The sequence below is a fragment of the Eimeria tenella genome, genomic scaffold (genome assembly GCF_000499545.2).
Source record: "Eimeria tenella Houghton genomic scaffold, Eth_scaff49, whole genome shotgun sequence".
In the NCBI taxonomy this organism is placed as follows: Eukaryota; Apicomplexa; class Conoidasida; order Eucoccidiorida; family Eimeriidae; genus Eimeria; species Eimeria tenella.
Genome location: NW_013543393.1, coordinates 208736 through 225377, shown reverse-complemented (window position 1 = coordinate 225377; position 16642 = coordinate 208736). Strand labels below are relative to the sequence as shown.

The window sequence follows — 16642 nt, the reverse complement described above, 5'->3', positions numbered from 1 at the left end:
CAGCAGCAGCGGCAGCAGCGCCGGCGCGCGCGCAGGGGCGCGGAGGGGAAGCGCGGAGACGGCGAGGGCAGCGGCGACGCCGCCGCTGCACCCGGCCAAGCAGCAGCAGCAGACGCAGCAGCAGCAGACGCCGCAGCAGCAGACGCAGCAGCAGCAGCAGCAGCGGGAGGGGAGGAGGAAGCCGCGCGGGAAAGGAGGGAAGCAGCAGAAGCTGCTTCCTGCCGGATGTTCTACATGGACGTGCGTCCTGCGCGGAGTGCAGCAGTTGCTGCTGCGCGCTGCGCCGCAGCAGCAGCGCGGCGCACCGGCCTGGACGCCGCCGCTGCTGCTGCTGCTGCTGCTGCTGCAGTGACCGCGCAGTGCACCGACCGCTCCGACGCGCTGCTGCTGCTCATCCGCGAACACCAGGAAGGCTTTGCTGCTGTTCTCGCCGAACTCCAAATGGCCTTCATTGCTGTTGTCCTTGGCCACCACTACCCCTCGCTGGTCCACTGGAAGGACCTTCTCCAGCTCGTTTGCAACTCCGAGAGGGCCCTTTACCTCTACCCCGGTGCTGCTGCTGCTGCTGCTGCTGCTGCTGCTGCTGCTGCTCCTGCTGCTGTTTTTGGAGCCGCGGGCCGCTTACCCGCGCCTGCTCCTGCTGTTTTGCGCTGCGGGTTCTGCTGCTGCTGCTGCTGCGCGTGGTTGCCGTCGGCCAAGAGAATGCAGAATTGTGAATTGCTGCTCCTGCTCCTGCTGCTGCTGCTGCTGCTGCTGCTGCAGAGCTGTTTAGCAAGTTCATTGACACCTTCTACGCGCAGCTGGAACAAGCCCCCGACGAGCTCACGGAGTTGGAGCCGCTGCAGCAAAACAATTTGCTGACGAGCTGCTGCGCTGCGCTGCTGGAGTTCTGCTGCAGCGTAGACAGACAAGCTGCCAGGGCCGCGCTGAAGCAGCAGCAGGTGGAAGCAGCAGCAGCAGCAACGCCTGCTGCTGCTGCAGCGGGCAAAGCTGCACCCACCAGACGCCGGGAAGTCCACGACCGGCACCCAGACGCAATGCAAACGGAACAAACGCAGCAGCAACCACCAGCAGCAGCAGAAGCAACAGCACCCGCAGCAGAAGCAGCAGCAGCAGCACAAGCAGCAGCAGCAGAAGCGGAAATCGACAGGGCGGTGGCCGCGCGGCTGGCGGCGCTGGAGCCGCAGTACAAAGAAGTGGAAGCAGCAGCAAAGCGGCTGTGCGACCTCGTGAGGATTCTTTTCAAAACGGACGAAAAGAGAAAAGGAGAAATGAAAAACTTTTCGGAAATGGAACAAGTACTGCTGGCGCTGCAGGGAGATGAAGGACCCGTCGTCGTCGGCTGGACGGAAGACGCCGCCGACAGCAGCAGCAACAACAATAATAATTGTGATAATAATGATAATAATAATAATAATAATGGCGACAATAATGGCAATAATGAGGACAGTAGTGGCAAAAAAGATGCGAACTTGAATAGTTGTGACGCCGGCGACAGCGCGGAGGCGGAGGGAAAGATGCAAACGGACGCGTGAGCTGCCTATACACCTGAGCTGCAGCTGCGCAAAGTGGAAAGGAACTTCGGGAAAGCGAATTGAAGATGAAACAAAACAATAATAGTAATGAATAAGTGATAAATAAAACGACAAATAGTAACAAATAAAAGCTATTTGCAGCCCTTTCGCCGCAAAAAGCGCACAGCTGATTTGAAACAAAAGAAGAAATGAGAGGACGGAACGGAGTCTGCGAGTTGAGGTGCACGTACACCCCAGCGAACTGGGCTGTACGTACACCTGGCTCCCGGGGCTCTCTCTTTGCGCTGCTGCCCCGAAAGAAAAAAGAAAGGAACAAAGGACGGAAACCACAAAGCTTCAGAGCTCTTTGCAGCTGTTCTGCTGCAGCAGCTGCAGCAGCAGCTGCAGCAGCAGCTGCAGCAGCAGCTGCGAAGCAAAACTCTTGTGTTTGTCTTGCATTTGTTTTGCCTCCCACATCAACGCATTCACCGAGGCTGCAGCAGCAACAGCAGCAGCTTCTGCTGCAGCAGCCGCTGCAGACGAAGAAACTACAGGAGCAAACCCTAGCCCTCGGCGCACAAATTAGCTTTATACGCTGCCGCTTTACCTGCAGCAGCAGCACTTGGCTGCTGCTGCAGCAGCGCTGCAGCAGCAGCTGCGGTGTACATACACCTCATGCACAGCGTCTGCGGATAGACAAATGCGCAGCGCCGCTGCGTCTGGCGCTGCTGTCTTCTAACTGACTCATTTCTTTTCATTTCCCTGAATTAAATCCATTTGAACTAAATCCTTTTGAATTAAATTCATTTGAATTAAATTCATTTTATTGTTTTTAATTTCCTCTCCACTTCTGGCTCAGGCCACATCTACGACGGCGGGGGCGGGAGACGGCGACGTGCAGCTGCGTGCTGCTGCTGCTGCTTCCCCTGCAGCAGCAACAGCAGCAGCAGCAGCTGCTGCTGCTGCTGCGTCGTCCTTCTTAACGTTCTTGTTCCTGATGCCGCCGTCATTGCTCGTGCTGTTCGTCCTGCTGCCGTTGCTGCTGCTGCTGTTGCCGTTGCTGATACTTGCATACTGCGGGTCTTCCCTCAGCGCCCCTGCTGCTGCTGCTGCTGCTGCTGCTGGTTTGCTGCTCTTTACTTCGTCTGTCTGTACATACACCTCGCTCTTCTCCACCAGGTGGTCTGCTCTGTCTGCTGCGCACTCCTCGACGGATCCATCATCAGCAGCACAAGTGGTGACGGGGTGCCCGCTGCTGCTGCTGCTGCCGCCCTCAGCTCCCGCTGCGTCTGCTGCTGCTGCTGCTGCTGCTGCTGCGTCTTGGCCCCCCCGGGGGGTCCTGAAGGTTGTGCGGCGAATCAAATAAGACAGCAGCCGCTGGCAGCAGTATCTTCTTGCTGCACTGAAGGGGATGGTGTAGGTGTCAGTGCCGTCAATTGTGTAAGTTACTGTTATGTCGTGCCCCTCCTCCAGCTCCTGCTGCTGCTGCTGCGGGTCCGCGCTGCTCTGCGGCGAGCGCTTGAAGCGCAAAATGCTCAGGCGGCTGCCCAGGGCCAGTTCGTCTGCACAGCGGGAGCAAAGGGGAAAACTGAAATGAAACAAATAAATAAATTAAAAGGTAATTAAACGAATAAATTGCAAATAGAAATAATTAATTCGAAGAAATAAACAAAGAAGTCAAGTGTTGCTGACGAAAGAACAAAAGTGAAATTCGAAGTGGCGACGGAAAGCGAAGAGCAGCGGAGGTGCATGTACACCCGAGAAGCAGCAACCACCGCCGGCTGCTGCAGCGCCGAAATCGGAGCAATCAAAAGAATGTTTCTGAATAAAATGAAAAAATAATAATTAAATAAATTAAATCCGCCAGCAGCGCCAAGTGCGAGGAAATAACTCCAAAAAGAGTCTGCAGCAGCAAGCAGCTACGAAGAGGAAGCGCCAAGCGCCTCGAAATGCTGCATTTTGAATTTTATTTCCATTTTTGTTTATTTCAAATACCCGGAAGATGATTCTTCGGCACTTTCGTCCCCGTGGCGTAAATTCGAAATTCACATTCGTCGCTTTCCGCAGGCGCTTCATCGCAGGGCCTGCTGGGGTCCGACTCCACCGGCCCCTGCCGCTTCCTCTTCTTTGCATGCGCTGCTGCTGCTGCTGCTGCTGCTTCTGCTTCGCGCTCCAGGGCCTTCTGCTCAGCTTCCTTCCTGCAGCAGCAGCGCAGCACCGCGAGCGGGGGCTAATAGAAGCAGCAGCAGCAGCAGCAGTGTCGGCGGCGGCAAGCAGCTGCAGCAGCAGGAAGGCACGTTGAGAGGAACCCAGCAGCAACAGCAGCAACAGCAGCATCTGCAGAACAGCGGCAGGCGCAGCAGCAGCAGAACTAGCGGCAGCTGCTGCTGGAATGCTTCAATTCAAAGAAATAAAACTAAATAGTTGCAAAAAAAGCCTCACCTCAACTCCTGCATCTTGGAATGAAACATGGGGGCATGCGCCAAGTTGGACTGCGCAGACACGCCAGGTGTACGTACACCTCGGAGTTGCAAGGGAAGCCAAAACGGAAACACTTTTTGAAATGAATTTTCCTTAAAGTCTCCGATCTCGATGAGTTTGTTCTCCATTTTTGTTCTTTAAAGAAGAAATGCCACTTAACTTCATTTTAAATCAAATAAAGGATTAGTTTTTGGTCTGGAGAACAGAAAAGAAGTTTATTTTGGACTCCGAAATGAAAGCAATTCACTTTTTTGTCTGTTACAAAAACCCAAAAATCCAAAAAGGGCTCACCTCCACCTCCCAGGTGTCGTCCGACTCGTCGAAGCCTTTCCACCGCACTCTGAAATAATCCTGAAAAAAAGAGAAAAAACTCCAAATCAATTCCAAAATCAGGGTTTTCTGAGGGTTTTGAGTCCACAACTTAGGGTTTAGGGTCTAGAACAGAGCTTCTTCAGGGTTTTGAGTTAGGGTCTGTTCAGGGTTTTCACGCCACAATTTAGGGTCTCCGGCCTATAATTAGGGTTTGTTCAGGGTTTCCAGTCCCCAATTTAGGGTTTAGGGTTTATATTGTAGGGTCTATTGAGGGCTTAGGGTCTAGAATTCGGGCTTCTTAGGGTTTAGGGTTTGCACTCGAGGGTTTAGGGTTTAGGACCACAAAAAGAGAATAAATGGAAAAAAAGAATCTAAAAAGCCCTCAAGTCAAAAACGCCAAAATTTGAATTTCGAAAATTCAAAAAATGAATTTGAAAAGAGCCGCAACTGAACAGCACTTCCATGTTTGAATTGCTTCTATAAAATATTTAGATGAACATATATATAAATATAAATATAAATATAAAATATATATATAAATTTAAATATAAATACAAATATAAATATAAATGTAAACATGAATATAAATATAAATATATTTATATGTATATTTGTAAATATAAATATAAAATATGAACATAAATTGAAAATAAAAGTATAAATATAAGTGTTAACGTAAATATAAATACAAAATATATATATATATGAATATAAATATTAAAATAAATACAAATATAAACATACAAATATAAACATATAAATACATAAATATATAAATATATATATGATGACAGGATAAACATGCATGCAGGTAATGCAGATAATATGCAGCTACAGGTCTGCAAAGTACAAATAAACAAATATGAGTGAATAAATAATCAAGTATATATACAAAAAAAGTGCATATAAACACATATATAAATAAATTTAAATATGTACTTGTAAACACATGAAAACGTGCATTTAAATGAAAAGAAATAAATGTGCAGGACTGTCGCTGGGAGTTCCAGTTGGGGCTGGGGTGTACGTACAAGTCCCTTCTCCTTCTTGTAGCCCACGATGTCCTCCACTTCATATTCGTCACTTTTTGCAGAATACTTTTCCTTCTTTCTTCCTGCCAGCCAGCCACACCAAACCAGACACACCCAACGTGCCGCGTTGTGCTGCTGCTGCTGCTGCTGCCGCTGCTGCTGCTGCTGCTGCTGCAGTTGGTCCAGCTGCAGCTCCTCGGTGCGCGGTGCTGCGCAAATTCCTTCAGCTGTATGTACAGTTCAGTTAACTTCTGCGCATCCATTGCTGCCGCGAGGCGCCCGCAGCAGCAACTGCAGCAGCAGCAGCAGCAGCAGCAGCAGCAGCAGCAGCAGCAGCACAACGCGGCACGTTGAGCAAGCGGCCATCTTCACCCACCCTTCATGGCGGCGCTCAAGAGCAGCAAATTTCGAGGCGAGCGAAGAAAAAGAAAAAACGGAAAATTGCAAAAGAGGAAAATTGCAAAAGTGAAGCAAAGAGAGCCCTGGGGAGTTTGAAAAGGCCACGGAGGAAAAAGCAAAACTTGCAATTCTTTTCCAAAAGGTCTTGAGAAGAAAACGCGCAAGAGAACTCAAGAAGCCTTTGAAAAACTGAGTCAGAGTCGGTGCCCCGAGTCGGGCGAGGGCGTTGCTGCTGCTGCGGCTCCTGCTGCTGCTGCTGCTGCTGCTGCTGCTGACAGGCCCCAGAGACTGGTAAAAGTGAGACGAGAGGTACTGTCACCCTCCGTGGCTCAGTGTAGGGCCGCTGCGCTGTGCAGACACTGCAGGCTGTGGGGGAGGGAGGCGTAGGAAGGCAGCCGAAGGCGAAAAAAAAAGTGTCTTGAAGAAGAACAGCAGGAGCTCCGCAACAAAAAGAAAAGTTACTTTCTCTCGAGAGCAGCTGGAGCTTTGGCCTTTGTTTCATTCGTCTGCGTTGGCCGCAGCCCCGCAGCGGTAATGGGCGGGTGCGGCAGGGAAAGCATTGCGATCCTCAGCCTTCCTCTGCAACAAGGGAAATAAAAATGCAAATTAATAAAATAAATGCATTTAAGTTTGCATGTTCCACGCGCGGAGAGGCGCTTAAGTCCCATCTAAGGCTCCTTTCCACCTCCGTTATGTTCGCCACGCCTGGTATGGCTGCCAGCGTCTTGCGTCGCAAACCAATGAAGAGGCAGATTCGGGCAATTCTGTTTCGCACAGATTATTCAAAAATGGTCGAAACCAAATTTTAGAGCCCTTCGTGAAATCCCAGGCAATGTCTACAGTAGCTTGTTGGTCTCACTCCCGCATTGCACATTGCAAGTTGACTACTTTAGAGCATTCGTGCAGGATTCATGCAGATCCACCACTTTAGCGGATTCATGGGAGATTCATCCTTTAACTCCAAGCAATTTGTTGCACTGTTTAGCGCGCTAAATTTCCTTTCAACCGCTGCGTAGCTGCTGCTAATGTCTGGCGCTGCGGCAGCAGCAAAAGTCCCACGAGCTCTTCGGGCGAAACGGGGGATCTCATCTCGCCAGTAAAGGCTAATGGTGCCCGAATTAGGATTAAAATGGAGAATAAAATTCTAAAAGATCTTTTGTTTGAATTGAACGGCTTTTTATTGCGGCCTTTGAGCCCTAGCGCCAGCTGCAGAGCTGTTCAGGTTTCAGAAACACCTGAGGCGGTGACGCCGAAAAGTGCAGGTCTGCTGCGGAGGCCATTTCTCTCGAGAAGACGCAATTCAAATTGTGTTTTCAATTTAAAATTGCAAATATCGCAATATATCTTCAATTTTAATTACGAGAATACCTTTTTAACCCTAATTGTTGCACCCCATCCCCGGCAAACTGCCGGAGCAGCAATGATTGTCAGCAGGCGGCTGCGGCTGCGGCTGCCGCCTGCGGGGATTCCAGTTGTTGCAAGTTTGCGGAGTTTTCAAGGGACTTCACCTTGTCTTATTTCATTAAAGGTTTATTTAGGGTTTATTTAGGATTTATAGAGGGTTTGTGTGGGGTTTACACCGCAGGGTTTTACCTGCGGTTTCCTAGGGTTTCCCGAGGATTTACTGCGGGTTTACCGATTGTTATCTAGGGTCTATCTACGGTTTCTCTAGGGTTTATCTAGTTTGTCTAGGGTTTATCTAGGGTTTATCTAGGGTTTGTCTAGGGTTTATGTAGAGCATTGCGTGGTCTGCTGCCCTCCCAAACATCTTTTCTGAATTAATGCAGCAGCTGCAGACCCTGAAAGCCTCAAGATTCAGAACTACACTTTACCGCGGCTTAAGAGCCGCTGCAGCAAGCAGCAGACAACTGAAAGCAGCAGCTCCCTACTTTGCTACTGCTGCAGCCACAAGATCCCACTTGATCTTCAGTTATTTAGGAAAAAAAACATTACAAGATCTTTTCTTTCAACTTTTAGTGTTTGTTCATGTTTGCAGAAGTTCTGTTTCGGACTTGTTGCACGAAATTCACATTCTTCTTCTGCAGCTTTCCCAGCCGCTGCTGACTCTTTGAGCTGCACATTTCCATTCACATTTTAAAAATAATTATTTGTTTGACTAAAAAATGAAATATTTGAAAACTTTGATATTTCAAAGTCCTTGTCTTTGCCTTCTGCTGCTGCGCGGGTCTTTGGAGCTTTGCAGCTTTCGATTTCGATTCATTTCAGGTTTTGAAAGTTTTGTTTTAGAGACTTCTGTGTAACTACAGAGGTGAATCTGCACAACTCGGTGGAAAGATGGAGTTTATTTCATTTATTTAAATGGCTCAAAGACTCGCTTTAATGAGTACTTATATATGTGCAGCATTTGCTCATATGGATAGGTTTTGTTATTATTATTATTACTATTATTATTATTATTATTATTATTGCTATTATTAATTCTTAGAAATACAAACTAGAATAATTATTTTTTTTTAGAACTGGCTTTTCAGAAATATGAACAGCAGCACAATCTGTTCAAATGAGTGGCTTTGTCCTCCACAAAATGTGTTGCAGCAGCAGCAGCAAGTTGTTTGTTACAGCTGCTGCAGCGGTGCTGCAGCAGCAGCAAATTGTTTGCTGCAGCTGCTGCAGTGATGCTGCATTAGAAGCTTTTAGAGCAGCTAACGCAGCAAAATGAGACACAGCTCCCCCCCCTTTCTAACTACCCAGCAAGTGGCGGGGGAAGTTGCACAACTTATAGATATATATGTATAAAATACATATTTATATGTATATTTGTATAATATACATATTTATATATAATGTATATATCTTATAACATATGTATATAGGTTTTATGTATTAATATATATATATATACAGCTTGTAGATATATATGTATAATATACATATTTCTATATATATTGTATAATATACATATTTATATATAATATATATATATATTTATGTATATATAGGTTATATATACATACATATATACACATATATATATACATATACATATATGGTAATATATATATATATATGTTTATATATATCTGTACATAGAGAGATGACGTTTCTGCGTCAACAGGCATGAGGGTCTTCTCATAATAATCTTTGAGTGCCAACGAGTGCAGCGCTGTCTGCTGCTGTTTGCATGCACAGAATTGAAACGAAAGACATTTAAAAATGAAAGACTTAAGTGGCCATCTTAAGCTGCTGTGGAAGCCTTACTGTTAAGATTTAAAATTCAAGTTTTGCTGTTCAATGTGCTGCAGTCTCAGGCTGTTCATTTTGCTGCAGAGTTCCATTCAACATTCTGCTTTCGATGTTCAAGATAACACTTAAAAGAAGGCGTGGAGCAAAAATAGAATATTTAATGATTATAAAATTAACCAGATATTTGTTTTTAATTCGAAATACCCAGTTGCAGCTTTCTTGCAAAGGCTGGCTTGTCTAGGAGCCTCTATTCAGCCAGTAAATGACTTGAATCTCAGATTCAAGATGCGCGCACTGCGAAACATGAGAAAGACCCACCTAAAAATATAAAGAAATGCGTTTCAGTGTGGCCACAAATATAATTTAAATGCCATTTTGTGGCACTTTAGCCGAAAAAATGAATGCCTTGAGGAAGAACTCTACAGTTATGGCGCAGGTGGCGTGCGGCGGAGCGAAGGCTGCAAAGGCTTTTCTCTTGTCTTAATAGGCTAAAAGAGACAAAGGCGACCAAGTTTTTGTTTTCATTTAATTAGGGAAGTTCTTCTTTACGCGAACAGGCTCTACTCCAGAACTCCAGTTTTCCTGTACGCCTGACGGACAGCCCCATTGCCAGGTGTGTGTATACACTGGAGTGGCGCCGAGCCCGGCAGTATTTTTAGCTCACTTTATTCCGCCAAACTACTTTTTTTTGCATTTGTTTAAAGTGTTTTCCGATTTTGCTGCAGTTGGCTGCGAAGGATCTCGTGGCGGCACTTCAGCTTTCCGCTGGACGCGGTCGCCTTGGGGCTGCTACTGATCCTCCGTTTCCCGCCGTGGATTTGTCTTCGCAGTTTTATGAAAGCAAATAAAAACTCATTTGGAAGCAAAAGAGGAAACAAAAGGCTGCAACAGCTGCGTTTTGCTGCTGCTAGGCTCAGCTTCAAGGTTCCCCCCCCCAGCTCTTCAGCTTGCTGCTGCATCATCTCTGGAGATGCAGCCGCCGCATTTGCAAGGCACTGCCTTGCCTGGAGTCCCTGCAGTCACTGCAGCAGCAGCAGCAGTTGCTGCAGCAGCAGCAACGAACGCAGCAGCAGCAGCTTTCCCCCAGGCCTCGCTCCCCGCTGTCGGCTTGCCTGTCAATACTCTTGGCCCCCAAATGCAGCCGCAGTTGCAGCAGCCCCAGGCGATGCAGCAGCTGCAGCAGCTGCAGCAAATGCAGCACATGCAGCGCATGATGCAGGCAGCCCAGTACGGTAAGCAGCGCCTCCTGCTGCTGCAGTTCACAGCCCGCAGTTAGATTTATTTAATTTGTATTTCAGTCTTTTAATTCGACACTGCTTTTAATCTGACCCTTTCTGCTGGCTCCGGGTGAAAGCTGCTGCCTACTGCGGTGTACGTACAGTGAAGCCTAGTTGACTGCAAACGCAGCTTCAATCTGCAGCAGCAGCAGCAGCAGCAGCAGCACAGCAGCAGAGTTGGCTGCTGCTTTCGCCCCTTTTGCTGTGCTGCGCTGCAGCAGCAATGGTGCCTCCAGGGGTGCCCATACAGCCCGACGTGCGGCAGCAGGTGGCTGTGGACCCGACGCACTGCGTGAGTCTTTTTGGTTTGCTGCTGCTGCTGCTGCTACTGCTGCTGCTGCTGCTGCTTCCTCTGTTTCCTTTTGCTTTTGCCGCGGCAGCAAACGAGTCTGTTTGGTGCTGCTGCTGCTGCATTTGCTGCACGATGCTTTTGCTGCAGTAGCAAGCCCGCGGGTCTTTTCGTGTTGCTGCTGCTGCTTCATTGATTTCCTTTTGCTTTTGCTGCAGCAGCACGGGAGTCTCTCCACGTTGCTGCTGCTGCTTCATACATTTCGCTCTGCGTTTGCCGCAGCAGCCCTTGAATCTTTGAGTCTGTGCCAGCACAAATATATTGCAAACCATATGTACATATTATATATATGACTTGCATGTGCAGTTGAAGGCTGCTTCGTTGCTGCTCCGTTGGGGTGTACGTACACGCGGTGCATGCGGCGCGCGCGCGGGGTGTACAGGCAGTGCAGAGTCTGACGGCGGAGGAGGCGGCGTCGATGGGAAGCGTGATGGCCTCTGGCCGGTCAGAAAAGAAAAAAGTTCATCTCCGGAAGGCCGCGGGCCACATTTGGAGCGACCCCACGCTGGACGAGTGGACCGAGAACGACCACAGGTGCTGCTGCTGCAGTGCTGCTGCTGCTGCAGTGCTGCTGCTGCAGTGCTGCTGCTGCAGTGCTGCTGCTGCAGTGCTGCTGCAGTGCTGCTGCAATGCTGCTGCTGCAATGCTGCTGCTGCAATGCTGCTGCAGTGCTGCTGTTCCGTTCGCAGTGGGGACTTTTGTTTGCTTTTGGTTGCCAGGCTTTTCTGGGCAGCAGCTGCGGAGTGGCGCAGCAGCAAGGCTGTGGAGAGTGTCCTCTTGTGTGTTTTTCGGCCTCAGAGTGTTCTGCGGGGACTTGGGAAACGAAGTGACAGATGAAGTCCTCGCGAGTGCATTTCGAAAGTACAAGTCCTTCGACAAGGCCCGCGTGGTTCGAGACAAGAGAACGGGAAAGACCAAAGGCTACGGTGCGTCTTCTTTTGCTGCAGCAGCACCAGCAGCAACAGCAGCAGCAGCAGCAGCAGCAGGTGGTGCTGCTGCTGTCCAAGCACTGGAAAGACGGCTGGTTGGAGGGTTTGCTGCTGCTCAGGGTTTGTGTCCTTCACGGATCCGAACGACATGCTGAAGGCGCTGAAGGAGATGAACTACAAATACGTCGGCAACAGACCCATTCGCGTGCTGCGCAGCAAGTGGAAGGAGAGGTGCAGCAAAGTCTTCAGTTCGCGTTTGCATTTGCTGCAGTTTCGAAGCAACTTAATTCTTAATTCTTCAACGACGAGTGGCCGCAGGAGAGCAGTATGCAACGATAGGCCACTTCTCCCTTTGCCGTTTCTGCGGTGTCTGCGGTGCATGCACTTGCGGCAAGTTTGTCGTGCTGGTTTTGCCCTCAGGGAAATCGACTCGCAGAAGAACAAACAACTTGCAGTGAGTTCAACCTGCAGGCAGCTTGGGGGCGCGTGGGCCCGCTTGCTTCATTCAACTTCTTGCGTGGCTGTTCTGAGGTAGCTGCTGCATGCAGTGCGGCGATCTTGTCTTTTGTCTTCAGTCCATTGTTGCGAAAGTGGAAAAGAATGACTCAAAGACGCTTCGCAAGTTCAAAAAGCTCGGCGTCAACATCAACGGAGGCAAAGCCGGTGAGCAGCCGTGCAGCGGCGAAATCGCAGCCCCGGATCCTGCACTGCGGACTTTGTTGTCCACTTCACGTATTCTTGAGTTCGAGAGTTCCCTCGAGACTCATTTGCTTTTCTTTTTGCGCACTTCTTCTTTCTGCAGCGAGGAACCACGAGATCTTGGCCAGCCAGGCGCCGAAGATCAGGAAGAACTACGTGCCGCCCGTGGCCTACGGCCGCATGACTTACCAGTACATCAAGGGCGCTGCCCCCGCCCTGCCGGCTCCAGCGCCGGGCACAGGAGCTTCTTCGCACTTGCTCGACGACATTTGAGGAGGGGCGTCCACCCGACAGCGGCCAGTGGCTGCAGAATTCAGCCAAAGCCGCAGCAGTCCTTCGTGCAAGCTGTTCCTGAATTTGCACGGCCGCCCTTTAGAATGGTGCCGACAGTGTATTTAGACACAATTTTCTTACCAAAGAACCCATACAGGTTGCAGGCTTTGCTGACTTTGACCTTTGCTGACTTTGACACTGCGCAGTCTAGAGCCCTCACGGATTGCTCATGAGAGTGCACCACATAGCTAGTGTTGCGAATGCCTCCTTACTGCGAACTTATGAGAGTTCGCTCTCACTGTGTGAGCGGCGAATACACTATTCTTTTTAGTAGTCTTGGGAGCCTTTCATGCGTATCGTTCGATTCAACTATCATTTGTTGTCGTTAAATTCATGTTTTTGCTCGTTATTCAGGCAAGGGTGTGCCCCTAGCTTGTACAATTTGTGAATTTGTAGCAGTGCAGTTCGTCACAAGTCGCAGAAACAAAGAGGCGCGAGCAAAGCACTCACTGAAATGGCATTACACTCAAGACCGCATTCCTAGACTGTTTTCCACCAAAATGCAGCGACGTGCAGCACTTTTGCTGGGCGATGCAAAATGTCAGTTTGCTGCCAACATACAAACATACATTGTATCGCATGCAAATGAGCTGAGTGGAGGCGCTACTACTGAAGTCTATCAACTTCCTAAGCTGTGGGTGAGGCGCGCGAAGTGCGCAACAGGCAAGATCATGCACAAGTCGGCCGTATCTGTTCAGACGGCTCTAACTATTTCACCTATTGGCAGAGCGTTTGCTACGTTACAGGCGTTGCGAAGTTGTAATGCGCCGAGTAGTTCAGTTGAATGCGCGCTGCACAACTCAGTCGTTCTTGAACAGTTGGAAATGGTCACAGCTGAGAGGCGTAGGCATGACGGCGAGGCAACTGCTTCCAATTCTCTTGAATGCGGAAAAAATAGCGAGAAACTGCAGAAAAATTGAAAGTGAAGCCATGATCGGTGGCTTTCTGCAAATTGGCACGGGGGTGTGGGTTCGTGACGCGAAGTGGCACGGCTTGAGTTGAGGTGTCGAGACAGCTCGGTAGTTGCAGCTGTGCAGTTTGGCGGCGCGCCGTCAGATGTCCACTGATTGTGATTTTGAACTTTTGGTTGGAGGGCCGTTACATGCTACCCATTCGACTAGAAAAGATGTCGGCCTGTCAAGCGGCGTTGGCCCCTGAGGCCGGGGTGGTCCTGCCCAAGAGCAAGATCAGCGAGGATCTCCTGAACATCCTGGTGCACGACGCCGCGGGAGCGTCCGTCATAGGTAAGCTTGTCTTGGCTCACGTCTTCTCCGCTGGGGCTGCACCAATCACTGCAACTGCCTCCAGGCCTCCCCCTTCCCGGCGCGACTGAAGAAGCCGCGACTGAAGAGAAGTCGGAAGACGCGGCTGTGGCGCAGCAAGCTGAAACTCTCTCCGGCTTTCCCCGTCGCTATGCCACTGTGGAAGAAGTCGATGAAGCCATCTGCAACAACCGCAGACGGGTAAGCGCGCCGCTGCTGCAAGTCCCGCTGAGTTGGTGTCAGTGACTGTCGCCTCTCCAGTTCCTGACGGCGCTCTCTGTCGGCATCCTGACGGAGCTCTTCCTGTTCTCCATGACCATCTCTCCGTTCCACACGGGCGGCGTCGCCCGCGCGCTTGCCCAGACGTTGACGAACGTCAGCAGCCTCTGGTAGGAAAACGCGAACTCTCTTGAAGCCGCACCGCCAAAGTTGAGCTGTGTTGTTCTTATAGGAAGCTCACCATTGTTGTCCGCGGCCTCTACGTCGCTACCCTCTTTGCGTTCTCGTCCAAGGCCTACTTCGCGAAGGTCGCCGTCAGCAGCGACTGGCGCTCCGTCTTCAACGTCGCCCTCGCTGGAATGCTGCTTGAGCTCGTCTTCACCCTTCTCGTCAAGTAATTACACACGCAACAAATTGCAACAAACGAACACGACAACGTACTTGCGCTTCAGGAGGCTCAACATCGTCGCATTCGTCACCCGGGCACTGATCGGTAGGCTGCTTGCGAGCGGAATTTATGTTTGACACACGTGCCCACGTGCGATTCCTTCAGCTTTCTACGCGACAACCCTGGCCAGCATCGTCGCCGCAACAAGCAGCGAATACGTCGCCGTTGCTCCTGCCACTGTCTAATCTGGCAGCTTGCGTAACGCGTGTCGTTAGCTCAAGATTTTTGACTTCGTATCCTTACCTAGACTCTTGTTTCGACACAGCTTTCGACTACATGCTTCAGAACACAGTTGAACTCGCTGTCAAGTGTAGTGGCTACGCGACACCAAATTTCACATAGCCTTAGTGCTCTGTTTCACAGAAAAAAGATAAGGTGAGCCGGTTAGAGAGGGAAAGTGTACGTGCTTGATGTGGTAAATCAACATTGATGCTACGGTAATCGGATGCAGAAGATGCATAGTTCCTTCCGGGGCGATGTCTGCATCGAGCGACACAAAAATGTCCGGCTTGAAGATAGAATTTCCTGCTTTCGCGCGTCTCGATGCGTCCTTCGAAATCGCTGATGAAGCATGGGAGCTCTCAGGCAAACTGGTGGAATCCTCTCTTGGTTCCTTTCTGCTGCTGCCCATTATCGCACTATTCATTAGACTCCAATCCAAAACAAGGCAAACACCCTTCTTTTCTTGTTCAAAAAGCCCTGCTGATCGTACGGGGCTGCCGCTTTCGTGAGGCACACACAAAGCCAGCTCTTTGGCCCGACAAAGCTCAACCAGTTCCTCTACACTGCCTCGACGATACGGTAGCCAAAAGAGAGCTCCCTACGCATAAGGTACACGAATAGATGAGTGCAAAAATGGTGACAAGCACTTTAAACGGTTCAAACATATCAGTTAGGTGCCATACGTTGCTATCGCCATACTCGGGATGCTGCTGCCGTACCTGTGACGCTCTTATTGCAAGCGGGTTGAATACATCGGGACACGACGGCAAGATCCAAGCACCCTGCCACTGCAGAGCAGCTGCAGTTCTAAGCAATGTTCCAACTGTTCCAGAATCCAGGCCTTCCGGGGAGTGCTTTGATGCTCTCGTCGACTGATCGATTCGTCCCAGAGACGGCGGAATATGGCCCAGGCAGAGCAGCAGTCGAATGTCCGCGAAGTCATCGGCTTGGTCTGGCATTCGCATTTCAGCAACGCAGCCGTCGTCGTAAGATTGAAAGCCCGCCACCTGAAAGCACTTGCATTGAGGCGTTACGCGTTTTTCTTGGCTTGAACTCCACCACAAATGTATAGATGACGACTAATCAGTGTTGTCTAACGTACCTTCCGCAGAATTCTGTTGCTGACAAAGTGCGTCTCGACGTTTGTGTTGAGCCGAGAGCGCGTCTTGAAGTAGTCGGAGTGCCTCGCATCCTGGAGAGGCAGTTCAAATTTGGCATCATGCGTTGCGCTGCTGGTTTGTTCATTGAGGGGAGGACTTCCAGCGCTGTATAAAGAAGGGAGTAGAGCCTGTAGCGCTGCCAAGCTTCGACGACGCACGGCCAAACGCCTGCAAGGGAAGTTGCTGAGTAGCTCGCATACAAGCGTTCTCCCCGTGGCTATGACACTTTGCCGCAAGTCCCTGAGAGGAGTGCATGCAAAGAACTCAACAGAAATGCATGCGCAGCGAAGAACCAAACTAAGAGCTCTGGCGCCCGTGAAGCAAAAGGCCCTCGCACTGCAGCCGACCTGTAGGCTGCGTTGCCCGCCACCCGCAGGAGGTGCTTCACTAGAGGGTCTCCAAGTCGCTTGACATTTTTGCTGCGGGTTCCATCCCTCAGCTGGGCCTGCAAGCGCCTCTCGAGTTTGTCCCGGTGTTCTGCGCCAGTGAGGGGGGAGAGGCTGGTCTTCGGAGCTGCATGCAAGTGCGCGTGGTGGAGGTCTTTGCTCGAGTTGGAAGCGCCAAAGTCAGCAGTTCTTGAACCTTTTGGGTTTGATGACGAAGTTTCCTCAGGCCCTGGTCCCATTTCGAAGTACCATAGCGAGCCGCACTTGCAACGCCACCAGACACTCCTAATTGTGAGCCTTTTGCAAGCTTAGAAACAATAATTTGAGAACAGTCTGCAAAATATTGGCTGCAGGTCCAATTTTGCTTCTAAATGCTTCAACACGCAATGGATCGGCCAAGCCTCGGCGGCAGCCCCA

General features: G+C 50.0%; 5 protein-coding genes across 5 annotated transcripts in view; 3 read left to right on the top strand and 2 right to left on the bottom strand.

The window, feature by feature from the left end:
* Positions 1 to 1535, top strand: part of ETH_00023720 (uncharacterized protein) — a gene marked incomplete at both ends in the record, with an annotated part of 2241 nt that extends 706 nt beyond the window's left edge. The window contains 2 exons of the mRNA XM_013377247.1: positions 7 to 550; positions 763 to 1535. Of these exons, the coding sequence (XP_013232701.1) occupies positions 7 to 550; positions 763 to 1535 (1317 nt within the window). The remainder of the gene's footprint in view (positions 1 to 6; positions 551 to 762) is intronic.
* An 834-nt stretch (positions 1536 to 2369) lies between these two features.
* ETH_00023715 (uncharacterized protein) lies at positions 2370 to 5721 on the bottom strand (the record flags this gene model as incomplete). Its single annotated transcript, XM_013377246.1, has 6 exons — positions 2370 to 3076; positions 3510 to 3712; positions 3957 to 4006; positions 4287 to 4346; positions 5339 to 5565; positions 5715 to 5721. The coding sequence occupies 6 exons, from the start codon at positions 5719 to 5721 to the stop codon at positions 2370 to 2372; spliced, it is 1254 nt and encodes a 417-aa protein (XP_013232700.1).
* A 4190-nt stretch (positions 5722 to 9911) lies between these two features.
* Positions 9912 to 12468, top strand: ETH_00023710 (RNA recognition motif-containing protein, putative; the record flags this gene model as incomplete). The annotated part of the gene is made up of 8 exons (XM_013377245.1): positions 9912 to 10173; positions 10437 to 10510; positions 10950 to 11101; positions 11366 to 11493; positions 11616 to 11727; positions 11917 to 11950; positions 12072 to 12159; positions 12299 to 12468. The coding sequence occupies 8 exons, from the start codon at positions 9912 to 9914 to the stop codon at positions 12466 to 12468; spliced, it is 1020 nt and encodes a 339-aa protein (XP_013232699.1).
* A 1186-nt stretch (positions 12469 to 13654) lies between these two features.
* On the top strand, positions 13655 to 14407 carry ETH_00023705 (uncharacterized protein; the record flags this gene model as incomplete). The annotated part of the gene is made up of 4 exons (XM_013377244.1): positions 13655 to 13772; positions 13837 to 13991; positions 14052 to 14179; positions 14242 to 14407. 4 exons carry the CDS (start codon positions 13655 to 13657, stop codon positions 14405 to 14407), a joined length of 567 nt encoding a protein of 188 aa, XP_013232698.1.
* A 384-nt stretch (positions 14408 to 14791) lies between these two features.
* Positions 14792 to 16464, bottom strand: ETH_00023700 (uncharacterized protein; the record flags this gene model as incomplete). The annotated part of the gene is made up of 4 exons (XM_013377243.1): positions 14792 to 15277; positions 15399 to 15686; positions 15782 to 16079; positions 16187 to 16464. 4 exons carry the CDS (start codon positions 16462 to 16464, stop codon positions 14792 to 14794), a joined length of 1350 nt encoding a protein of 449 aa, XP_013232697.1.
* Positions 16465 to 16642: the final 178 nt, after the last annotated feature.